This window comes from Staurois parvus, unplaced genomic scaffold (assembly GCF_062004578.1).
Source record: "Staurois parvus isolate SC_StPar_1 unplaced genomic scaffold, SC_StPar_1.0 ptg001288l, whole genome shotgun sequence".
Lineage (NCBI taxonomy): Eukaryota > Metazoa > Chordata > Amphibia > Anura > Ranidae > Staurois > Staurois parvus.
The window spans coordinates 173549-201169 of record NW_028319084.1 but is presented as its reverse complement, the minus strand read 5'-3'; the positions used below and the strand labels follow the sequence as shown (position 1 = coordinate 201169).

General features: G+C 45.9%; 1 protein-coding gene across 1 annotated transcript; it reads right to left on the bottom strand.

Moving 5' to 3' along the window:
* Positions 1-470: 470 nt before the first annotated feature.
* DLK2 (delta like non-canonical Notch ligand 2) lies at positions 471-27173 on the bottom strand. Its single transcript, XM_089660915.1, has 8 exons — positions 26446-27173; positions 21529-21838; positions 15000-15113; positions 12518-12607; positions 12299-12362; positions 10178-10308; positions 7573-7717; positions 471-5687 (listed from the first exon to the last, which is right to left on the bottom strand). Exons 4-8 carry the CDS (start codon positions 12588-12590, stop codon positions 4976-4978), a joined length of 1125 nt encoding a protein of 374 aa, XP_089517041.1. The 5' UTR covers positions 12591-12607; positions 15000-15113; positions 21529-21838; positions 26446-27173; the 3' UTR covers positions 471-4975.
* Between the last annotated feature and the right edge of the window lie 448 nt (positions 27174-27621).

Sequence of the window (27621 nt, the reverse complement as noted above, 5' to 3'; positions counted from 1 at the left end):
AGGGTCACCCATGTGCAGGGGATGCTGGGAGTTTTGTATTATTAGGGGGTCTCCTGTGTGCAGGGAATGCTGGGAGATGTGCGTGATTAGCAGTCTCCTGTGTGCAGGGAATTCTGGGAGATATGCGGGATTAGCAGTCTCCTGTGTGCAGGGGATGCTGGGAGTTCTGTATTATTAGGGGGTCTCCGGTGTGCAGGGAATGCTGGGAGATGTGCGTGATTAGCAGTCTCCTGTGTGCAGGGGATGCTGGGAGATGTGCGTGATTAGCAGTCTCCTGTGTGCAGGGAATTCTGGGAGATGTGCGTGATTAGCAGTCTCCTGTGTGCATGCGTTGTGTAACCTATATTATGATTGGTTGCAGTACATTACACGGCCGTCCCCATTGCCCCGTCTTGTAATAATACCAGGCTGTCATATCACACATACATGACCTGAGGAGAAGTCATACAGACTGACGCACACGGCTCTGCTGTAGTACAAATATTTTAATAATTACTGTCAGACCGATTTTAGAGTTTTCCAAAAATACAACTTTGTAGATTTCCATCACTCCATAACAGCCTGTGTGGGTGCGTTCCCTGTGTGACCTTCGGGGATCTGTGGCGGGGACCCTCGCTGTGTAATCTCTGTTCCATTCAGTGTACGTCTATGTGGACCCCCCCCCCAGCAAATAGATTACTGTTCCATGCCTGTCTACAGCAAGAGATTGGCCATTGGCATACAGATTACCGTTCAGTAGCTGTCTATGGGGAGAGCCTAACCCCTGGCAGAGACGTCACTATTACATGTCTACCTACAAGGAGAGACTCAGTCCTGGCAATGGGATCATCATTCTGTGGCTGTCTACAAAGAGACTCGCTCCTACTAGAGAGATCACCATTCCAGGTCCATCTTCAGGGAGAAAATAACCCCTGGCACAATGGGCACCATTCAGTGTCTGTCTACGGCCCTGGTGCCCAAACTGCCACCCAAGGGCTGCATGTGGCCCTTTGGCACTTTTATGTGGGGCCCCTGCAGACTCTAATGTGTGTTTCCCTATTGCTCTGTTATAGCTTAGATTTCTAGCAGCTTCATGTAATATGTCTCCAGTCTATGGCCATCTCCTGTATCATGTCTGCAGTCTCTGACCATCTCCTGTATCATGTCTGCAGTCTCTGACCATCTCCTGTATCATGTCTGCAGTCTCTGACCATCTCCTGTATCATGTCTGCAGTCTCTGACCATCTCCTGTATCATGTCTGCAGTCTCTGACCATCTCCTGTATCATGTCTGCAGTCTCTGACCATCTCCTGTATCATGTCTGCAGTCTCTGACCATCTCCTGTATCATGTCTGCAGTCTCTGACCATCTCCGGTATCATGTCTGCAGTCTCCGACCATCTCCTGTATCATGTCTGCAGTCTCCGACCATCTCCTGTATCATGTCTGCAGTCTCCGACCATCTCCTGTATCATGTCTGCAGTCTCTGACCATCTCCTGTATCATGTCTGCAGTCTCTGACCATCTCCTGTATCATGTCTGCAGTCTCTGACCATCTCCTGTATCATGTCTGCAGTCTCTGACCATCTCCTGTATCATGTCTGCAGTCTCTGACCATCTCCTGTATCATGTCTGCAGTCTCTGACCATCTCCTGTATCATGTCTGCAGTCTCTGACCATCTCCGGTATCATGTCTGCAGTCTCCGACCATCTCCTGTATCATGTCTGCAGTCTCTGACCATCTCCTGTATCATGTCTGCAGTCTCTGACCATCTCCTGTATCATGTCTGCAGTCTCTGACCATCTCCTGTATCATGTCTGCAGTCTCTGACCATCTCCTGTATCATGTCTGCAGTCTCTGACCATCTCCGGTATCATGTCTGCAGTCTCCGACCATCTCCTGTATCATGTCTGCAGTCTCTGACCATCTCCTGTATCATGTCTGCAGTCTCCGACCATCTCCTGTATCATGTCTGCAGTCTCTGACCATCTCCTGTATCATGTCTGCAGTCTCTGACCATCTCCTGTATCATGTCTGCAGTCTCTGACCATCTCTGGTATCATGTCTGCAGTCTCTGACCATCTGTATCATGCTTGCAGCCTCTGACCATCTCCTGTATAATGTCTTCAGTCTCTGACCATCTCTTTTATCATGTCTGCAGCCTCTGACCATCTCATGTATCATGCTTGTAGTCTCTGACCATCTCCTGTATCATGTCTGCAGTCTTTGACCATCTCCTGTATCATGTCTGCAGTCTCTGACCATCTCCTGTATCATGTCTGCAGTCTTTGACCATCTCTGGTATCATGTCTGCAGTCTCTGACCATCTCCTGTATCATATCTGCAGTCTCTGACCATCTCCTGTATCATGCTTGCAGCCTCTGACCATTTTTTGTATCATCCACAGTCTCTGACCATTTCTTGCATCAAGCCCATAGTCATTGTTGTATGTTTGCGGTCTCTGACACTGAATATTCACTGAATTTTATGTGCGGTCCTTTGGTGATGTGGAGCACATTTGAGGTCCTCCATATGAAGAAAGTTGACCACCATTGGTCTGCAGGAAGAGACTCACCTCAGCAGAGAGCTTACCACTCCATGGCGAGAGACTCAACCCCGGCAGATATTGCCGTTTGGTATCCGTCTGTGAAGAGAGACTCACCCCTGGCAGATATTGCCGTTTGGTATCCGTCTGTGAAGAGAGACTCACCCCTGGCAGATTACTGTTCCAAGTCTGTCTACAATCAGAGATTCAGCCTCAACAGAGGGATTACCATTCAGTGTCCATCTATGGGGAGAGACTAACCCGTGGCAGAGATATCACCATGGCATGTCTAAGGGGTGAGACTCAATCCTAACAAGGGCATCATGTTCAGAGAGAGACTCACTCCTGTTAGAGAGATCACTTTTCTATGTCCATCTATGGGGAGAAACTCACTGTACTGTGTCTGTTACAGACAGAATCCCCTGCTGCAGAGAGATAACCTTTCCTCATCTGGTCTCCAAAATGTGGCCCATGGGCCAGCTGCAGCCCTTTGTCTGCCTTTGTACGGCCCTTGGGACACTGTTCTACCACTGCTACCAGCTACTATTCCTTTCACTGACAACAACAATGACGCACCATTTTTTCCCCTGATGCCAACAATAGGGAGCTATTCCTCCCTCTGACTCCAGCAATGGGCAAAATTCCTCCCACTGACACCAATGATGGGGCATTATTCCTCCCCCTGACACCAATGATGGGGCACTATTCTTCCCACTGATACCAACGATGGGGCACCATTCCTTCCACTGAAACCAACAATGGGGCACTATTCCTTCCACTGAAAACCATTATGGGGCACTGTTCCCCCCACTGACACCAACAATGGGGCACTATTCCTCCCACTGAAACCAACAGTAAGGCACCATTCCTTCCACTGAAAACCATTATGGGGCTTTATTCCTCTCAATGACACCAACGATGGGGCACTATTCCTCCCACTGACATCAACAATGGGGCACCATTCCTTCGACTGAAAACCATTACAGGGCTTTATTCCTCCAACTGACACCAACGATGGGCACTATTCCTCCAACTGACACCAACGATGGGCACTATTCCTCCAACTGACACCAACAATGGGCACTATTCCTCCCACTGACACCAAAAAATTGGCACTATTCCTCCCACTAACACCAATGATGGGGCACTATTCCTCCCACTGATACCAATGATGGGGCACTATTCCTCCCACTGAAACCAACAATGGGGCACCATTCCTTCCACTAACAACCATTATGGAGCTTTATTCCTCCTTCTGATACCAACGATGGGGCACTATTCCTCCTTCTGACACCAACAATGGTGCAATATTCCTCCCACTGACTTCCTACTGACCATCAAGCCTGAGACATTGTCTACTCACACTGACGCTGAGGCATTTTCTACTCTCACCGCTCACAGTCCTGCCCTTCTAAAGTCTGAGGGACAGTAAACTAGCCCTTTTTTATAAGGTTTGGGGACCCCTGGTCTTTGGGAAGAGACCCCCCCCAGCAAAGAGGTCACCAGTCCATGTCATTCTATAGGAGAGGACTCACTCCCCGCAGAGATTACCCTTCTATGTCTGTCCGTGGAGAGACTGTTCATATTTCTAGCAAGAGTGCAACTTTTGGAGAGCACTAGGAAATGTGTACATGACAGGGCCACAGGGGACAGTCCTCGCACATTAGGACAACTCCATCCTTTTCCCTTCTAATACTTATACACAACATTCCCAGACATTTTGTCTACAGGGTATTTACTATATATTGGTCTGCAGGGGGCGCACTTTCCATATTACATCCACACCAGGCTTCGGTTATGTATAGTCCTTAGTACACAGAGGTATGTTTAAAGGGTGTATAATATAAACTGGTCACCAGGGAGCGCTCCTCTCCTATTGTACGATGGCAGTCATCTCCACATTGCACAGAACACAGAATCCTTGACTCTTAACTCTTCAGCGTGAGTGCTCCACAGGGCAGAAATCTCCAGCGTTTGTAAGAAATGTGGCAAGCAGATGACATTATGGACATTTCACATCCTGTTATTCTTCCCATTCGAAGCAGGTAGTTCCTAGGTCACATCCAGAGCGCAGGTACATCGTCTACATCGATCAGCTCCCATACCCAGATGTACAACTGCACTCATATAAAGGGTTGCAATGAGGGCCTGTCCTGGCTAGCCAGGTCTTTCCCCCGTTTTAGTGCTGATGGCCCCGGCCATTATATAGTGACATGATACCAGTACAGATGAATCCAGTGCCAAGGCACATGTAGGGCAGAAGTTGGGCCCAATGGGCACCTTTATACAAAGGCCTTGTGCAGTCTTTATCCACCAAATGCACTGTGTATCCAAACTGAGATGTGGGCATTGGAGCCATACTTCTAAGGTATCAGGACACCATTGCCAACCTCAGGCCTTCTGTCCATTTTGAATGAATAGTCACAATAAAAATCTCTGTACATGGATAGGTCACAGCTCCGTAGTTTTCCGGTTCTCTGGGGCAGTCCCATGGCACTGCTGATAGTGGGTTTTGGTGTCTGCTGAAGAGTTACTACACCAGCCTGGCTGACCAGTGGCCCGAAGTCGGTACCACAAGACTAGACCCACAGTGAGCAGAACCACAAGGCCAGTGATGACCCCAAACACGATGACAATGATTATCTGCAGTTCGCTCAGCCCATGTTCCCGTTGGGTCACCACTTCCTTGACTGAGATTTTGAAGTGTCCAGCTTTGTCCACGGAAACGGGACTCCAGCGGCTTGTGCCAACTGTCCTTGTTGGCAGCGTCTGAGGAGTGGGGTCCTTTGCTGATGTCACAACCTGGTAGTCCCATGTAGACCTGGGAATTGGGATCTCACAGGATTTCCCGGTAAATCCCTCAGCACAGTAACACTCGTAGTCCCCGACACGGTCAAAGCAGCGTCCTCCATTCTGGCATGGCTGCCCAACGCAGTCATTAATATTGACTGTGCAGAATCGACCTTGGAAACCATAAGGACATTCGCATGAGAAGCGGTTCACCCCATCGACGCAGGTGGCTCCATTGGCACAAGGCCTCATCAAGCAATCGTCCACATCTGTCTCACACAGTCGACCGACATATCCGGCCAAGCAGCGGCAAATGAATGCATCTGCAAATCCATTATTGTCCTGGCAGGTGCCGCCATTCAGACAGGGAAACCTGTGTGGGGAATAAATGGTACGCCAGTGAGAATATTGGAGGGTTCATCCACACCCAACTCTTCCAAACACCAACATATACCATTACTTTCCTATAAAGTATGAACCAGCCAAATGAGATCTCAAACCAGAAAGATTTGTACAGTGCTATTTTCAGTACTACAGATCATCTCCATCCCTTATTGTGGAATGCAGTCCTATTTCATCCTTCACGGCTGAATAGGGAAACCCGTCACTACTGAAGATGGCCCAATTCACCCTTTGTGGCCAAATGTGGCCACTTTCCAACCATTGTGGTTGAACATGACCCCTCTGAACCCTTTAAATTGAACGCAGACCATAGGGAGAGAAAAGTCTCAAACCTTAGATCTGTTTTTTTAACTTACTGATGTCTTTCTATGTTAAAATTCCAATTTATCTTAAAGTGCCTCCAGCTATTACATGCACTGGATCACATTTGGTAGGTAATTCTGCGATCCATCCCACATGGAAGAAAAATATATTTGAAATACTACAACTTTGGCCATATTCAATATATTGAAAAATATATTTCAATACACACACACATATATATATATATATATATATATATATACGTGTGTGTGTGTATATGTATATGTGTGTATGTATATGTGTGTGAGTGTATATATATATATATATATACTGCATGTTGAAATGCATTTTTTATATATTACAAAATATTACAAAAAAAAAAATGTTTTAAATCTATTATTCAGATTTTTTTTAACATATAAAAAAAGTAATTTTAACATATCTTTTTACATATATTTGTAAATGCATTCCAAAAAAATTAGATTAAATGTATTTTTAAAGACATACAGTATATTTGAAAAAATATTTGGAAGTAAAATATATTTGAAATACTACAACTTTGGCCATATTCAATATATTGAAAAATATATTTCAATACACACACATATATATATATATATATATATATATATATATATATATATATATATATATATACGTAATACGTGTGTGTGTGTATATATGTATATGTGTGTATATATATGTATATGTGTGTGTGTATATATATATATATATATATATATATATATATACTGCATGTTGAAATGCATTTTTTATATATTACAAAATATTTTTAAAAAAAATGTTTTAAATCTATTATTCAGATTTTTGTTAACATATAAAAAAAGTAATTTTAACATCTCTTTTTACATATATTTGTAAATGCATTCCAAAAAAATTTAGATTAAATGTATTTTTAAAGACATACAGTATATTTGAAAATTTATTTTTTTAAATATTTTTCATATATTTTGTAATAAAAACGCATTTCAACATACATAATATATATATTTATTGAAATATATATTGAAATATATTGAATACGGCCAAAATTGTAGTATTTCAAATATATGTCAATATATTTGGGGAGAATATTTTTTAAATATATTTCTCTTCCATGTGGGATAGGAGATGTAGGGCCAAAGAAGCTTTGGCCCTACTTCTCATTTAAAGGCCCGCTCTGGCCTAGCAGTCCTGGTTACTCCCCACGGAAACACTTTTTTCTTTTTTTTTTTTACCCTTATGACAAAATTTATACTGGACTCCAGGGGCGGACTGACAACTCATGGGGCCCCCGGGCAATAGGGGATCATGGGGCCCCTGTGTCCTTGGCCAAACTCAAAAAAGCCTATGAAAAAGGTACCAGGGGCATCTCATGGGGCCCCCTACTGACCCTGGGCCCTCGAGTAGTGCCGAGTTTCCAAATGGTCAGTCCGCCCCTGCTGGACTCTCAACCACATGCCCGGCAGTGCTTTCAACCAAAATCTAACTTGCTCTCTAGAGCCTCTGCATTCTGCTGATTCCCACATCATCCCCCCTGTGGTATCTTGTACCCTTCCGCCTCGCAGGGTCCTCTTTTCATCTCGCAGTTTTTGCCATGGAAGGGTTCTGGGCAGTTACAGGTGTACTCTCCATCTGCAGTGATGACACATTGGCCTCCATTCTGACAGGGATCTGAGTTTTCGCATAGGTGGAGGTCTGAGGAAAGAAAATGAGCTCATCATTAAAGTCTTACATGATCTGAAGGAAATCTGCATCTTTCACCAATAATAAAAACCTAAAACCACCTCTATACAGGCAGAGCAGGGAATCCTCTCCACATAGGGTAGTGATGGCAGACTGGAAGATTTGAGGTTGTACCTTTTTTTTTTTTTTTTTATATATATATATATATAAATATATTCCTTTTTTATGAAAAAAGGGTTATGCAGTGGGAACATGACAATAGACATTTGCAATATACAGCGATGATCAAAACATTATAGCTGAACACAATGTTACATCCATTGGTCTGCAATGCAGACTGCATAGTGAGAACATTGACCCAGATTCTGTGTTCAAATTCTTTTGTTTTTTTCCATAATAATCTGACCAAGAAAGAAAAAAAGGGAGAAACCCTCATCAGAGAAGGGACTTTAAAGGCACCGTCCTAAAAACACAACACAATTAAATAAAACAATATATTTATTATAGATATTAAATATATAGGCAAAAGAATGGTAATGATCAGGGGCGGACTGACAACTCATGGGGCCCCCGGGCAATAGGGGATCATGGGGCCCCTGTGTCCTTGCCCAAACTCAAAAAAGCCTATGAAAAAGGTACCAGGGGCATCTCACGGGGCCCCCTACTGACCCCGGGCCCTCGGGCAGTGCCCGAGTTTCCAAATGGTCAGTCCGCCCCTGGTAATGATATAACTATCAATACTTCCAAGAGCCTACAACACCGCGCCTCATGAATGTGATATTTCAAATTAATATTTCAATTAGAGCTGCTATTTTCAAAATAATTAAACAATATATAAAGTGAAATAGAAAATCCCACAAACAGCGCTCTCAACTTTCTAATATACCACAAATTATATATAACCAGTGTATAAATGAATATAAATAACATATATAAAAATTATATTAAAAAAATGAATAAAAAAAAATAAAATAAAAATCAAAACATAACTGCCACCAAATAAAGTGCAAATATGTGCCAAAAAAAAATTATATAATTAACCCCTTCACGCCGGATCGTCCCTGTGCCGGGAGGTGGACGGGGGTTAGTGTCATGTGGCTGCCGTGACATCACGGCCGGTCACATGATCAGGAAAGGTCCCGATCGAAAGAGCGGACCGGGACCTTTCCGTGAGTACTGCACATGTGTGCTGGGAGCGCGCAGGGCGAGCGCTCTCAGCACATATGTTTTTTGCGTGCGTGCGTGCGGCCGGCGTGAAGGGGTTAATTCAGACAGAAAAGTCCACTAAGTGAAGTCCAAATATATATGTAATCTTTCTTCAATAAAGATATTTTCTCCACAACCGTGACAGGGGCAGACTGACAACTCATGGGGCCCCCGGGCAATAGGGGATCATGGGGCCCCTGTGTCCTTGCCCAAACTCAAAAAAGCCTATGAAAAAGGTACTAGGGGCATCTAATGGGGCCCCCTACTGACCCTGGGCCCTCGGGCAGTGCCCGAGTTTCCAAATGGTCAGTCCGCCCCCTGAACCGTGAATATATCCGTGCTCAACACCCCATCAAAGTGCTAACTCACCAGTTACTGGTGATTAACCAGCATATCTTTCAAATATCAATGGATGTGGAAAATTCAGCAGCATAACGATAATACTCATTCATCAGATGGTTGATCTCATTACAGCTTCGAGTCCCGCCTCTGACCCACCTCTCGGGTGTAGACATTGGGGGAAGCGGGGGCCGATGTCTACACTCGAGAGGCGGGACTCGGAGCTGTAATGAGATCAACCATCTTACGGAGATAAAGACACTCGGGCTTACTGAATGGTCCAAAAAGTCTGCAAGGGAAACTGTGGGCAATCACCTTGTTTCATGCTGATACAATTTGTGGGCAAAAGTGTGAATCTTGTTGGACATCCCATTCCAAAAACCATGATCATTAATATGGAGTTGCCCACCTTTGTGCCTATAATGACCCCCATTCTTCTAGTGGAAAAACAGAATGGTTGGCCCCACAAACAGCAATGTGGTGGATGAAATCCTTTATTGGAAATAATTCTTCTAGGAAGACTTTCCTCAAGATTTATGAGAAATTTGTGCCCGTTTGTTAGGTTAGTAAGTGATGCTGGACAAGAAAACTTGTTTCCAATTCATCCCAAAGGTGATCAGTAGGGTTGAGGCTCTATGAAGGCCATTTGAGTTCCTCCACACCAAACACATTGAACCATGTCTTTATGGAGATGGCTTTGTACACAGGGGAACAGTCATGCTGGAGCAAAAAAATGATCTTCCCCAAACTGTCACCTCAAGGTCAGAAGAGCACAATTGTCTAAAATGTCTTTGTATGTTGTAGCAATTACATTACCCTTCACTCAACCAGCAGGATGGGAGTTTGGAGACTGAAAGTGACCCCTTTAGATTGCTGAGTATTCCAGCTTTCAGTCTAAGAAAATGACCAAATAGATACTCTGCTCACCTTTGTCACAGAAATTGCCTGCCCAGCCGCTCTGGCACATGCACTGCCAAGGTTGGTGGCACACCCCATGAACGCAGCCCGGCATCCTCACACAGTCTTCACAGTATGTGCCGTCCCAGCCAGGGTCACACCTGAGAGAGGTCAGAAAGGATCATTCCAGGGTCAAATCACATTCTGAGGAGTCTCGGACTCTAAAATCCATCATACACAGGAAAATCTGTCTGGAACCTTCCTATAATCTTTTGCCAATACAGAGCCCACAGGAAGCTTTCTATAATCCTTTGCCAATACAGTGCCCACTGGAAGCTTCCTATAATCCTTTGCCAATACAGTGCCCACTGGAAGCTTCCTATAATCCTTTGCCAAGGTAGTACCCACTGGAAGCTTCCTATAATCCTTTGCCAAGGTAGTACCCACTGGAAGCTTCCTATAATCCTTTGCCAAGGTAGTGCCCACTGGAAGCTTCCTATAATCCTTTGCCAATCTAGTGCCCACTGGAAGCTTCCTATAATCCTTTGCCAAGGTAGTACCCACTGGAAGCTTCCTATAATCCTTTGCCAAGGTAGTGCCCACTGGAAGCTACCTCTAATCCTTTGCCAATCTAGTGCCCACTGGAAGCTTCCTATAATCCTTTGCCAATACAGTGCCCACTGGAAGATTCCTATAATCCTTTGCCAATGTAGTGCCCACTGGAAGCTTCCTATAATCCTTTGTCAATACAGTGCCCACTGGAAGCTTCCTATAATCCTTTGTCAATGTAGTCCCCACTGGAAGCTTCCTATAATCCTTTGCCAATGTAGTGCCCACTGGAAGCTTCCTATATTCCTTTGCCAATACAGTACCCACTGGAAGCTTCATATAATCCTTTGCCAATGTAGTGCCCACTGGAAGCTTCCTATAATCCTTTGCCAATGTAGTGCCCACTGGAAGCTTCCTATAATCCTTTGCCAATGTAGTGCCCACTGGAAGCTTCCTATAATCCTTTGCCAATCTAGTGCCCACTGGAAGCTTCCTATAATCCTTTGCCAATACAGTGCCCACTGGAAGCTTCCTATAATCCTTTGCCAATACAGTGCCCACTGGAAGCTTCCTATAATCCTTTGCCAAGGTAGTGCCCACTGGAAGCTTCCTATAATCCTTTGCCAATCTAGTGCCCACTGGAAGCTTCCTATAATCCTTTGCCAATCTAGTGCCCACTGGAAGCTTCCTATAATCCTTTGCCAATCTAGTGCCCACTGGAAGCTTCCTATATTCCTTTGCCAATACAGTACCCACTGGAAGCTTCCTATAATCCTTTGCCAATGTAGTGCCCACTGGAAGCTTCCTATAATCCTTTGCCAATGTAGTGCCCACTGGAAGCTTCCTATAATCCTTTGCCAATCTAGTGCCCACTGGAAGCTTCCTATAATCCTTTGCCAATACAGTGCCCACTGGAAGCTTCCTATAATCCTTTGCCAATACAGTGCCCACTGGAAGCTTCCTATAATCCTTTGCCAATACAGTGCCCACTGGAAGCTTCCTATAATCCTTTGCCAATCTAGTGCCCACTGGAAGCTTCCTATAATCCTTTGCCAATACAGTGCCCACTGGAAGCTTCCTATAATCCTTTGCCAATACAGTGCCCACTGGAAGCTTCCTATAATCCTTTGCCAATGTAGTGCCCACTGGAAGCTTCCTATAATCCTTTGCCAATCTAGTGCTCACTGGAAGCTTCCTATAATCCTTTGCCAATACAGTGCCCACTGGAAGCTTCCTATAATCCTTTGCCAATACAGTGCCCACTGGAAGCTTCCTATAATCCTTTGCCAATACAGTGCCCACTGGAAGCTTCCTATAATCCTTTTGCAATCTAGTGCCCACTGGAAGCTTCCTATATTCCTTTGCCAATACAGTACCCACTGGAAGCTTCCTATAATCCTTTGCCAATGTAGTGCCCACTGGAAGCTTCCTATAATCCTTTGCCAATACAATGCCCACTGGAAGCTTCCTATAATCCTTTGCCGATCCTACAAAGGGAGCGGGTACTATATCCATTCCATGGGGCCACCTTATAAATAGACAATATGAAAATGGTGGAAGGTGACATATTTGAATTCCTATTAGTAAAATCTGAGGCCTCACCTGCACACTCCTTCCTCGTCACAGTGTCCGTGGTACAGGTCACAACGTTCCGCGCACTCGTCAGCTGTGGGGGACACAATGATTAGTCTATGTTCTCTTATCACATGTGATTGGTCAGTGCTGAATTTAGAATCCTGCACTGCCTGATCACGGGTGGTTGACCAGTGCTAATTATAAGGATGGCACACTAAGTGTGACAACAATGCACAGAAGTCTCACCTTTCACAGATGTCCGGTACGTGAATAAGACCCAACACAAGGCGGAGAGCAGGACTGGAGAGCAGCCGAGCATTGTCAGCACTGCAGGGGCTACAGGAAGAGCAACAGTGTGATGTTACTGCCACACATACCACATGGTGCAATGCAACACACGACGCACAGTACACTACAACACGCACCACATGTTAACCTATGCAACACACACACTACATGGTGCAATGCAACACACGACGCACAGTACACTACAACACGCACCACATGTTAACCTATGCAACACACACACTACATGGTGCAATGCAACACACGACGCACAGTACACTACAACACGCACCACATGTTCACCTATGCAACACACATACCACATGGTGCAATGCAACACACGACGCACAGTACACTACAACACGCACCACATGTTAACCTATGCAACACACATACCACATGGTGCAATGCAACACACGACGCACAGTACACTACAACACGCACCACATGTTCACCTATGCAACACACACACTACATGGTGCAATGCAACACACGACGCACAGTACACTACAACACGCACCACATGTTCACCTATGCAACACACACACCACATGGTACAATGGAGAACGTCACCAGCACACCGAGGATCACCAATACGGGTCCAAATGTTTTAATGAACGATCCCATAGTTACAGCAAGGCAACGTTTCACAGTCTTGCAGAACCCCTTCATCAGGCATGTGATGGTGAAGGGGTTCTGTGAGACTATGAAACTTTGCCTTACTGTAACTATGGGATCGTTCATTAAAACGCTTGGACCTGTATTGGTGATCCTCGGTGTGCTGGTGACATTCTCCTTCGCTGATTCTGTTTGGTTCCAACCGAAGGTTGCTGCAGCACCCACTTATACACACCGCCATTTTGTAACGCAGCAACGTGTGCATTTAGATTGTACACTTACATGGTACAATGGAACACACACTGCATAATACACTGCAACATGCACCACATAGTTTACTGTGCCACGCTGACACACTCCTTGCATGGTACACTGGGCCACACTGTAATACATACCACATGGTACACTGTAACACATACCACATGGTACACTGTGACACACTGCAATATACCGCATGGTACACTGTGACACACTGCAATATACCGCATGGTACACTGGGCCACACTGTAATACATACCGCATGGTACACTGTAACACATACCACATGGCATGGTACACTGTAATTCATACCACATGGTACACTGTAATACATACCGCATGGTACACTGTGACACACTGTAATACATACCACATGGTACACTGTGACACATACCACATGGTACACTGTAATACATACCACATGGTACACTGTAACACATACCACATGGTACACTGTAATACATACCACATGGTACACTGTAATACATACCGCATGGTACACTGTGACACACTGCAACATACCGCATGGTACACTGTGACACACTGCAATATACCGCATGGTACACTGGGCCACACTGTAATACATACCGCATGGTACACTGTAACACATACCACATGGCATGGTACACTGTAATTCATACCACATGGTACACTGTAATACATACCGCATGGTACACTGTGACACACTGTAATACATACCACATGGTACACTGTGACACATACCACATGGTACACTGTAATACATACCACATGGTACACTGTAACACATACCACATGGTACACTGTAATACATACCACATGGTACACTGTAATACATACCGCATGGTACACTGTGACACACTGCAACATACCGCATGGTACACTGTGACACACTGCAATATACCGCATGGTACACTGGGCCACACTGTAATACATACCGCATGGTACACTGTAACACACTGCATGGTACACTGTGACACACTGCAACACACCGCATGGTACATTGTAATACATACCACATGGTACACTGTGACACACTGCATGGTACACTGTGACACACTGCAACACACCGCATGGTACACTGTGACACACTGCAACACACCGCATGGCACACTGTAATACGTACCGCATGGTGCACTGTGACACACTGCAACAAACCGCATGGTACACTGTGCCACACTGTAATACACACCTCATGGTACACTGCACCAGACTGCAACATACTCTGCATGGTACAATGAAACACACCACACAGTACACTGCACCACACTGTAATACACACTTATCAGTACACATCACTGCAACACCAACTGCACAACAGACCGTACCACACTGTACATATACTGCCACACACACTACTCATTACACCCGAATGCAACATACACTGCCTAACACACTGTGCTACCATGAAATATACACTGCGCCTCACTCTTCATGGTAGCCACACTGCAACACACACCTATCTATATAATTAAATGAGCGCTACATGACATACTGTACCATGCTGCAATACACAGTGCAATATACCACACTGCAGAACACACGGCAGTCACTGCATCCACACACATGTCAATCCGTGTTCCCGTACCTGCCTACAGTGGAAGGGCCGGCCGGCTGTCCAGCTGTCTATGGGCAGAGGAGAAAAGTTGGCTTCATCCTGAGGAAAGGAGAGTCCATCAGAGCAGAAGAGTGCAATCCTCACCTGTGGAGACATCGGTTGTAGGTGAAGGTGACACTATGGATGTGACAATCCTGGAAAGATCCCAGGAGAGGGGCTGCCAAGCTGAACGATTACCTTATGAGGCGTGATAGCAAACTCAATACAGAAATTGCCAGAGAAGAGCTGGATGATTGTCCTAGCAACTAATCGTCCTAGCAACTAATCGTCCTAGCAACTAATCACCATCCTCATAGTTAGATCCTGGAAATTAATCTAAATATAATTTGGGGATCGGGAAAGGATATTTTTTTGCTATGGGAGGCAAAACTGGCCACATTTTGCCTCAAGAGGGTTTTATTCGGCCTCCTTTGGACCAAAAACTGCAGGAGCTGTAAGGAGGAATTGGATGGACACAAGCAGGGGCGGACTGACAACTCATGGGGCCCCCGGGCAATAGGGGATCATGGGGCCCCTGTGTCCTTGCCCTAACTCAAAAGCCTATGAAAAAGGTACCAGGGGCATCTCATGGGGCCCCCTACTGACCTCGGGCCCTCGGGCAGTGCCCAAGTTTCCAAATGGTCAGTCCGCCCCTGGACACAAGTCCGTTCTTGGCCTTGATAACAGTGTGTTCCGTGTACACTCCCTGCCCTACCAGCCAGTACCATGATCCCCCCGTGCCCAGTCCTGTGCCCAGCGGTCCCACAAGGAGGATTGCGCTTTGCTGTGTGAATCTCCCTCAGGTTTGCTCCATTTTGGACTATTGATATACAGATACTGATAGATGACTGAAGTACTGAACTGACTGGCAAAAGAGTGGTCGAGAAAGGAACTATAGACAGGTCAGGAAGTGCTCAGGCAGAGCCACTGCATAGATCAGGGCAGGTGGCAGGTGAATAGTAGAAGATTACCAAGACAACATTACCTCCCCCATTCACAGACCAACTTGTCCTATCCACAAACCCGCCTTCCCCTTCCCACCTTCAGAACCACTCTTCTCCCTCTTCCACAGAATTGTATTTCCTCCCCATCCACAGACCTACATTTGCTCTTCTATTCAAAGACCTACCTCTCCTCTCCTATCTATACACCTACCTCTCCTCTCCTCTCTTCTCCTATCTATACACCTACCTCTCCTCTCCTCTCCAAAGACCCACCCTCTTCATTCATAGACCCACCTTCCATCTCCTATCCACAGACCAACCTTTCCTCCCCATCCACAGACCAACCTTTCCCCCCCATCCACAGACCAACCTTTCCACCCCATCCACAGACCAACCTTTCCCCCCCATCCACAGAAACTCCTTTCCTCTCCTATTCACAGACCCTCCTTTCCTTCCCATCCACAGACCAACCTTTCCCCCCCATCCACAGACCCTCCTTTCCTCTCCTATTCACAGACCCTCCTTTCCTTCCCATCCACAGACCAACCTTTCCTCTCCTATTCACAGACCAACCTTTCCTCCCCATCCACAGACCAACCTTTCCTCCCCATCCACAGACCATTCTTTCCTCCCCATCCACAGACCAACATTTCCTCCCCATCCACAGACCAACCTTTCCCCCCCATCCACAGACCAACCTTTCCTCTCCTATTCACAGACCAACCTTTCCTCCCCATCCACAGACCAACCTTTCCTCCCCATCCACAGACCAACCTTTCCTCCCCATCCACAGACCAGCCTTTCCTCTCCTATTCACAGACCAACCTTTCCTCCCCATCCACAGACCAACCTTTCCTCCCCATCCACAGACCAACCTTTCCTCCCCATCCACAGACCAACCTTTCCTCCCCATCCACAGACCAGCCTTTCCTTTCCTACCCACAGACCCGCCTTTCCAGCCCATCCACAGACCCACCTTTCCTCTCCTATCCACAGACCTACCTTTCCTCTCCTATTCACAGACCCTCCTTTCCTCTTCTATCCATAAACCTGCCTTTCCTCTCCATCCACAGACCCACCTTTTCACTTCCACCCACAGACCACCTTTCCACTCCTATCCATAGACCCACCTTCCCTCTCCTATCCACAGAATCTCCTTTCCTTTCCTATCCACAGATTCGACCTTTCTCCCATCCACAGACCTAGCTTTCCTTTTCTATTCCTAGAACCACCTTTCCTACCCTATCCACAGACCAGCCTCCTACCCCATCCACAGTTGGAGGGGACAGCTCAGGTGTATACGGTATGTTCTAAAACATAGAACACAAGTGTGTAGTACAGAGAGGGCAGGTCAGGTGTATATATAATATTAAATCTATAGGTGTGTAGTATGAAAGGGGCAGGTCAGGTGTATACACTATATTGCCAAAAGTATTTGGACACCTGTCTTTCCACGCACATGAACTTTAATGGCCTCCCAGTCTTAGTCCATAGGGTTCAATATTGAGTTGGCCCCGCCCTTTGCAGCTATAACAGCTTCAACTCTTCTGGGAAGGCCATCCACAAGGTTTAGGAGGGTGTCTATGGGAAGGTTGGACCATTCTTCCAGAAGCACATTTGTCAGGTCAGGCACTGATGTCGGGGGAGGAGGCCTGGCTCGCAGTCTCCGCTCTAATTCATCCCAAAGGTGTTCTATGGGGTTGAGGTCAGGACTCTGTGCAGGCCAGTCAAGTTCCTCCACCCCAAACTGGCTCCTCCATGTCTTTATGGACCTTGCTTTGTGCACTGGTGCGCAGTCATGTTGGAACAGGAAGGGGTCATCCCCAAACTCTTCCCACAAAGTTCAGAGCATGAAATCGTCCAAAATGTCTTGGTATGCTGATGTCTTAAGAGTTCCCTTCACTGGAACTAGGCGGCCAAGCCCAACCCCTGAAAAACAACCCCACACCATAATCCCCCTCCACCAAACTTTACACTTGGCACACTACAGTCAGGCAAGTACCGTTCTCCTGGTAACTGCCAAACCCAGACACATCCATCAGATTGCCAGACAGAGAAGCATGATTGGTCACTCCAGAGAACACGTCTCCTCTGCTCTAGAGTCCAGTGGCGGCGTGCTTTACACCACGGTATCCGATGCTTTGCATTGCACTTGGTGATGGAAGGCTTGGATGCAGCTGCTCGGCCATGGAAACCCATTCCATGAAGCTCTCTACGCACTGTTGTTGGGCTCATCTGAAGGCCACACCAAGTTTGGAGGTTTTTAGCTATTGACTCTGCAGACAGTTGGCGACTTCTGCGCACTGTGCGCTTCAGCATGCGCTGACCCCGCTCTGTCATGTGACGTGGCCTACCACTTGGTGGCTGAGTGGCTGTTGTTCCCAGTTGCTTCCACTTTGTTATAATCCCACTAACAGTTGAGCGTGGAATATTTAGTAGCCAGGAAATGTCACGGATGGACTTATTGCCCAGGTGGCCACCTATCACGGGACCACGCTTGGAGTCACTGAGCTCCTGAGAGCGACCCATTCTTTCACCAATGTTTGTAGAAGCCGTCTGCATGCCTAGGGGCTTGATTGTATACACCTGTGTCCATGGAGGGGATTGGAACACCTGAATCACATGATTTGGAGGGCGGGGCCAATACGTTTGGCATTATAGTGTATATAATAATAAATATACAGGTGTGTAGTATGAAGGGGGGGGGGTCAGGTGTATATACAGGTAAACGTGGAATATTTAGGATGTCGGAGGAAAAGGACAGTTATCATTGTCTTCTCTAACCTCAGCTGACATTGTAGCACAGTGGGAGAACAGATTTTGGCTGGTAGTTTGGCAGATTGAGGGAGGACAAATATGAATGTGTTCTCTTCATCTCGTCTGTCAGCAGCCAATGTGAGCGCGTTGTTTGGGATTCCCATCCGGCTCGCGGTGGGATTCCCTCACACACATACCTGGACATTGTAATGACACATTATCTGAGCTCAGGTCAGTTCCCCGGGGAGGACAGAAGCTGACGTCTGTCTGTGACTGCTGACAGCAGATGCTAACTGACCATTATGTGATGACAGAAGAGGAGGCCTATTACCCGGGACACAGCACACAGACGCCAAGCCAAAGTGGGGAGGAAGAAGACTCAATGACAACCTCACATGAATGGAGGGGCTCACTGTGTATGGGAGGTGCAGTCACACACAATGCAGTCCCTACGAGGATTACCACCCATTACAATACACACTAGGCTCATAAATATCTTCTGTTGTGTTCATTTGGGGTACCTGTACCTACCTCCTCCTATATTCTGACTTATCATATACAATAATATGGGTCCTGCCTAAGGAGGGGAGGGGGGTAGATGGAGAGAGAGAGGGGGTACAAAAAAGAGAGATAAGGGGAGATAGGGAAGGAGAGGGGGGAACACAGAAAGGAGATACTGTAGGAGACAAAGGGGAGGGATAGAGGGAGGCAGAGGGGAGGGATAAAGAGTGAGGCAGAGGGGGGGATAGAGGGAGGCAGAGGGGAGAGATAAAGAGTGAGGCAGAGGGGGGGATAGAGGGAGGCAGAGGGGAGGCATAAAGAGTGAGGCGGGGGGGGGGTAAGAGGGAGGCAGGGGGGAGATAGAGTGAGGCAGAGGGGGGGATAGAGGGAGGCAGAGGGGGGGGATAGAGGGAGGCAGAGGGGGAAGTACAGGGAGGCAGAGGGGGATAGAGAGGGAGAGAGAATGGGGATAGAGAGGAGGTCAGAGAGGATAGAGAGGGACGGAGGGGGGATAGAGAGGGTGGAAGGGGGGTGGGTAGAGAGGGAGGTAGAGGGGGGGATAAAGAGTAAGGCATCGGGGGGATAAAGAGGGAGGCAGAGTGGAGATAGGGAGGGAGGCAGAGGGGGGATAAAGAGGGAGGTAAAGATGGAGACAGAGGAGGGGGGTGGAGCAGGAGGAAGAGGGGGGGATAAAGAGGGAGGCAGAGGGGAGATAGAGAGGGAGGCAGAGGGGAGATAGATAGGTAGGCAGAGGGGAGATAGAGAGGGAGGCAGAGGGGAGATAGAGAGGGAGGCAGAGGGGAGATAGAGAGGGAGGCAGAGGGGAGATAGAGAGGGAGGCAGAGGGGAGATAGAGAGGGAGGCAGAGGGGTGATAAAGTTAGAGGTAGAGGGGAGATAAGGAGGGAGGCAGGGGGGGGAATGGAGTGGAAGGCAGAGGGGGGATAGAGAGGAAGGCAGAGGGGGGATAGAGAGGAAGGCAGAGGGGGGATAGAGAGGAAGGCAGAGGGGAGATAGAGAGGGAGGCAGAGGGGGGATAGAGAGGGAGGTATAGGGGGGATAGAGAGGGAGGTATAGGGGGGATAGAGAGGAAGGCAGAGGGGGGATAGAGAGGAAGGCAGAGGGGGGATAGAGAGGAAGGCAGAGGGGGGATAGAGAGGGAGGTAGAAGTGAAATAGAGATGGAGCTAGAGGGAAGAGAGAGAAGAGATAGAGGGGATATATAGAGAGAGAAAGACAGAAACATAGGGGAAATAGAAAGAGACAGAGAGTGAGATAAGAAAAGGAGAGACAGAAAAAGAGAAAGAGACACCCAGGGGAGAAAGAGGGAGACTGGGTACATAGAGAGGGAGGCAGAGGGGAGACAGAGAGAGGAAAGACAGAGGGGAGATAGGCTGAGAGGAAGAGAGACACAGACATAAGGGAACATAAGGGGGGAGACAGAGCAGAGAAAGAGAGAATGGGGGGGGGAGAGAGGAGAGAGAACAGATGGGAGATAGGACATGAAAGAAGAAGGAAAACAGACTGAGAAAAAGAGAGTGAGAGACAGAGAAGAGAGGGAAAGAGGAAGCGACAGACAGAGTGGGAGACGGGAAGGGGGGGGGGTGGAGAGGGAGAATAGAGTGGGGGGGGGGGTTGGAGGAGGGAGACAGAGGGAGAATAGAGTGTGTGTGTGGGGGGGGGGGGGGCTTAGGATGGACAAGGAGACAGACAGAGGGATTGTGGGAGGAAGCGGAATGGAAGGGGAGACAGAGGGAGAATAGAGTGGGAGGAGGGGGATTGGAGAGGGAAAATAGGGTGGGAGGCGGGGGGAGAGGGAGACAGAGGGAGAATAGGGGGGGTGGGGGGAGGGGTTGAAAGGAAGAACAGAGTGGGAGACGGTGGGGGTGGAGGGATGGAGAGGGAGACAGAGGGAGAATAGAGTGAAAGGTGGGGGGGATGGAGGGATGGAGAGGGAGACAGAGGGAGAATAGAGTGGGAGGTGAGGGGGGGATGGAGAGGGAGACAGAGGGAGAATAGAGTGGGAGGTGAGGGGGGGATGGAGAGGGAGACAGAGGGAGAATAAAGTGGGAGGCAGAGATGTGACAAAGGGAGAAGGAGGGACAGAGGGGAAATAGAGGGAGAGAGACAGAGGGGAGAGATATGGAGAAGGTGCCTGTATATTAGAAGAAGGCGGTCGGATGCTCTGTATATTAGATGGTATGTACTACACACAGGTGGGGTGGGGGGCTCTTTTGGCATACAGTTGCCTGTATATTAGATGATGGTGCATATACACAAGCAGGTGGGGGGCTCACTGAATATTTCGGCAGGAAATTACCTTTACTTCCTCTTTATGATTTCGTCTTTACTCTAATCCAGACAAGCAGGGGCTTCTCTATCCGGCAGCCGGCCAAATTCCTCTGTGTCCTCTGTGCTAGGAATCCAGTGACAGTCACATGTGGCCCCAGCAGAGCGGAGGGGCCTGGAACCAGAAATCTCCTGGATCCCGATTTATAGAACAAGGATCATTCTTCACCTCCAGAATTCTGAATCTGGAACAAAACCTCTGAAATTCCTGTCTGCCATCATTGCCGATTCCCAAGATCCAGAGAACTCGCCACAGTAAGGGGATCCACAAGATCCCAAACCTGCATGAGCAGAGAATTTACCATAGGAGATTATCCACCGTGCAATATACAGGGTTCTCTACAGGGCATTATAATACAAGTATCTGATCCCACTATAATATATTACAGAGATATACGACCCCAGTCTAATATAATACAGAGATATCTGACCTCAATCTATTATAATTAAGAGGGATCTGACCCCAGACAATTATAATACAGAGGGATCTGACCCCAGACAATTATAATACAGAGGGGTCTGACCTCAATCTATTATAATACAGAGGGATCTGACCCCAGTCTAATATAATACGGAGATATACGACCCCAGTCTAATATAATACAGAGATATCTGACCTCAATCTATTATAATACAGAGGGATCTGACCCCAGTCTAATGTAATACAGAGATATACGACCACAGTCTAATGCAATACAGAGATATCTGACCCCAGTCTAATATAATACAGAGATATCTGACCTCAATCTATTATAATTAAGAGGGATCTGACCCCAGACAATTATAATACAGAGGGATCTGACCCCAGTCTAATATAATACAGAGATATCTGACCACAGTCTAATATAATACAGAGATATCTGACCACAGTCTAATATAATACAGAGATATCTGACCCCAGTCTAATATAATACGGAGATATCTGACCACAGTCTAATATAATACAGAGATATCTGACCACAGTCTAATATAATACAGAGATATCTGACCACAGTCTAATATAATACAGAGATATCTGACCTCAATCTATTATAATACAGAGGGATCTGACCACAGTCTAATATAATACGGAGATATCTGACCCCAGTCTAATATAATACGGAGATATCTGACCACAGTCTAATATAATACAGAGATATCTGACCACAGTCTAATATAATACAGAGATATCTGACCACAGTCTAATATAATACAGAGATATCTGACCGCAGTCTAATATAATACAGAGGGATCTGACCCCAGACAATTATAATACAGAGATATCTGACCCCATACAATTATAATACAGAGGGATCTGACCCCAGTCTAATATAATACGGAGATATCTGACCACAGTCTAATATATTACAGAGATATCTGACCCCAGTCTAATATATTACAGAGATATCTGACCCCAGACAATTATAATACAGAGGGATCTGACCCCAGTCTAAAATAATACAGAGATATCTGACCACAGTCTAATATATTACAGAGATATCTGACCCCAGTCTAATATAATACAGAGATCTCTGACCCCAGACAATTATAATACAGAGGGATCTGACCCCAGTCTAAAATAATACAGAGATATCTGACCACAGTCTAATATAATACAGAGGGATCTGACCCCAATCTATTATAATTAAGAGAGTATTATAATACAGAGAGATGTGACCCCAGACAATTATAATAAAGAGGGATCTGACCCCAGACAATTATAATACATAGGGATCAGACCCCCAGACAATTATAATACATAGGGATCTGACCCAGGCTAATAGACGGGAGAGAGATCTGGCTCCAGACTGTTATAATACAAAGAGCTGAGAAATCCGACCACATACTAACACAATACAGGGAGATTTGACCCCAAAAAATTATAATAAAGGGAGAGATGTGAAAACAAACTATTAAGAAATAGAGAGATCTGACCCCAGACTAATATAATACAGAGGTATCTGACCCCCAAACTATTATAATACAGGGGGATCTGGAAGCAGACTACTATAATAAAGAGAGATGTGACTCCAGACAATAATATAACAAAGAGATTTGACCCTGGACTATTACAATACAGAGAGATATGCCCGAGACTATTTTATTAAATAATGACATGAACCTAGACTATTATAATACAGAGAGATCTGACCCCAGGCTAATATAATACAACTGGGAACTGAGCTCAGACCATTATATTGTAGAGACCTGACCCCAGACAATTACAATACAATACAGAGATCTAATTCCAGGCTATTATAATACAGAGGGATCTGATCCCAGACTATTATATTACAGAGGGATCTGAGTCCATGCTTTTATAATACAGAGGGATCTGAGTCCATCCTATTATATTACAGAGGGATCTGAGTCCATGCTATTATAATACAGAGGGATCTGAGTCCATCCTATTATAATACAGAGGGATCTGAGTCCATCCTATTATAATACAGAGGGATCTGAGTCCATCCTATTATAATACAGAGGGATCTGAGTCCATCCTATTATAATACAGAGGGATCTGAGTCCATCCTATTATAATACAGAGGGATCTGAGTCCATCCTATTATAATACAGAGGGATCTGAGTCCATCCTATTATAATACAGAGGGATCTGAGTCCATCCTATTATAATACAGAGGGATCTGACCAGAGGCAACTATATTAAAAATAAATATGACCCCCAGACTATAATAGAAAGAGATCTGACCCAGAATATCATAATAGGGAGAGATCTGACTCCAGACTAATATATTACAGAAGGAACTGACCCCATGCTGTTATAATACAGAGAGATCTGACCACAGACTGTTATAACAGAGAGCGATGTGACTCCAGACTATAGTAATACAAAGAGATCTGACCCCGATCTATACAAAGGGATCTGACCTTGGGCTATTACAATACACAGAGATCCGACACCAGACTATTATAATACAGAGATCCGACCCCCAGATGATTATAACACAGAGGGAACGGCCCCTAGACTATTGTAATACAGAGAGATCTGATCCGAAACATTTATATTACAGAAAGATCTGCCCCCAGACTACTATAATCTAGAGGGGTCCGATCTATACAAAGGGATCTGACCTTGGGCTATTACAATACACAGAGATTCGACACCAGACTATTATAAGACAGAGGGACCTGGCTACAGACTATCATAATACAGAGATCCGACCAGCAGATGATTATAACACGGAGGGAACAGCCCCTAGACTATTGTAATACAGAAAGATCTGATCCGAAACATTTATATTACAGAGAGATCTGACTCCAGACTATTATAATACAGAGGGGTCTGACCCCAGACTATAATAATACAGAGAGATCTGACTCCAGACTATTATAATACAGAGGGGTCTGACCCCAGACTATTATATACAGAGGGGTCTGACCCCAGACTATAATAATACAGAGGGGTCTGACCGCAGACTATTATAATACAGAGAGATCTGACTCCAGACTATTATAATACAGAGGGGTCTGACCCCAGACTATAATAATACAGAGGGGTCTGACCCCAGACTATTATAATACAGAGAGATGTGACCGCAGACTATTATAACACAAAGAGATCTGACCTCATACTATCATGATAAAGCCAAATCTAACCCCAGACTATTATAATACAGAGGGATCTCTGTTCTCAGACTATTATAGTACAGAGGGATTCAACCCCTAGACTTATTATAATACAGGGAGATGTGACCTTAGACAAATATAATACAGAGAGATCTGACCCTAGACTCTTATAATATTGAGAGATCTGACCCCAAAATATTATAGTACAGAAATACCTAATGCAGTGTATGATAATATAGAAGGAACTGACCCCTTAATATTATAATACAGAGGGATCTGACTCCAGACTATTATAATAAAGAAGGATCTGACTCTAGACTATTATAATACAGGGAGCTTTTAACCCCTGGCTATTATAATATACAGAGATGTGATCCCAGACTATAATAATGCAGATAGCTCAGACCTCATGGTATTGCAACACGGAGAGATCCGTCCCCAGACTTTAACAATACAGAGAGATCGGATCTCATATTATTATAATAAAGAGAGATCTGACCCCAGAGTATTAAAAACAGAAAGATCTGATCTCATACTGTTATAATAGACAGAGAACGGACCCCAGGCTATAATAATACACAGAGAGAACGGACCCCAGGCTATAATAATACACAGAGAGAACGGACCCCAGGCTATAATAATACACAGAGATTAGACCCTATACTATTATAATAGAGAGAGATGTGACCCCCAGAGTATTATAATACAGAGAGATGTGACCCCCAGACTATTATAATACAGAGAGATGTGACCCCAGACTATTAAAATACAGAGAGATGTGACCCCAGAGTATTATAATACAGAGAGATGTGACCCCAGAGTATTATAATACAGAGAGATGTGACCCCAGAGTATTATAATACAGAGAGATGTGACCCCAGAGTATTATAATACAGAGAGATGTGACCCCAGAGTATTATAATACAGAGAGATGTGACCCCAGACTATTATAATACAGAGAGATGTGACCCCAGACTATTGTAATACAGAGAGATGTGACCCCAGACTATTGTAATACAGAGAGATATGACCCCAGAGTATTATAATACAGAGAGATGTGACCCCAGACTATTATAATGCAGAGAGATGTGACCCCCAGACTATTATAATACAGAGAGATGTGACCCCAGAGTATTATAATACAGAGAGATGTGACCCCAGAGTATTATAATACAGAGAGATGTGACCCCCAGACTATTATAATACAGAGAGATGTGACCCCAGAGTATTATAATACAGAGAGATGTGACCCCAGAGTATTATAATACAGAGAGATGTGACCCCAGAGTATTATAATACGGGGGGGGGGGGTAATACTGACCTTAGATGTTGGTGTACACCAATAGATTATCGTGTTTTCTATCCCGAATCGTGGCAGAAAAGAAATCCCCGCGTTTGCCCATCCAGACTTCCCGAACAACTTGTAATCCACTTGGTCTATTTTAATCCAGTGTGATCCTGTAGTCGGTGGGATCCGGTGGACGGAATGGGTCCCTGTGCCAGGTTTGTCCCCCCGGTGGGGAAGGTACCTGGAGGAAAGGTGAGCAGGGAGCAGTCAGTCCCGATAAGAGGAATCTCGGTGCAGGCGCACACTTGTACTGACACACACACACACCTTCCCTTTAATCCCCCAAGCAAAGAACGAAAAGGCGAAGAGAGGCCGCTACACAGGAACAGTGTCACACGGGGCCAGAACCCCCAAATTCGCTCCAGCCTCCAGCTAGAAGGCCATTGTCATCCAAGGGTGGTCTTCTTAACATATGGAAACAAATGTTTAAGCCATCTCCCCCTCCCAGCGGGCTCTCTCCATGCTCATCCCACAATATCCGTCTCAAAGTACATGAGCCCCCCCCCAGCCCAGCTCAGTGTAACAGGATCTATCTATTGTTCCCTATATTTGACAGGAGATCAGAGAGTGCGTGTGTGCGGGGAGGAGGGTGGCGTGCGCCTGTGTTTGGCTAGTGCCTCATTCTCCACATGCCCAGGATTTCTCAGGAATAACTGGCCATAGAGCTTGCAGGAAAATGGTGGGATGCGACGCATGGCCCAGCATTAACGTTCCCCCACCATTGCGGCTGCTCTAATCCTTGTGATTTCTGGAATCCCCCAGGGGAAGAGTAAATAGATAGGTCAAGGGTGACATGAGCGGCCACATAATACCGAGTCTACTGCGACTCTATAATATAGACACACGGCGGACATATTTTTTTTTTGTGCCAACCGGAGTCACCTTGTTTGGAAAAGTGTTACCAGAAGGAGGTTATAGGGTCACCCGCGGCACGCTCTAGAATTCCCTTTAACTTGTCTCTAAATATGCTGGGAATGGAAACTGCTCTCCTGTGGTTCAAGACGGCTAAAGGGTGACAAACGAATGCCGCGGGGGCTCATTAGAGTAGTTCAGACGGTTAACTGCCTACCAGAGGAGGACAGAGAAGGAGCAGGAAGGATAGAGATGGGAAGGGAGGACAGAGATGGAGCAGGAAGGATAGAGATGGGA

Excerpts from the sequence above, each read along its gene's own strand:
- DLK2 (XM_089660915.1), bottom strand. The coding sequence starts at position 12,590 with ATGCTCGGCTGCTCTCCAGTCCTGCTCTCCGCCTTGTGTTGGGTCTTA. Across the intron at positions 7,718-10,177 it reads AGGCAATTTCTGTGACAAAG|ACCTCCACCTATGCGAAAAC; the intron begins GTGAGCAGAGTA and ends TTCTTTCCTCAG. Across the intron at positions 5,688-7,572 it reads GGACCCTGCGAGGCGGAAGG|GTTTCCCTGTCTGAATGGCG; the intron begins GTACAAGATACC and ends TTCCCCACACAG.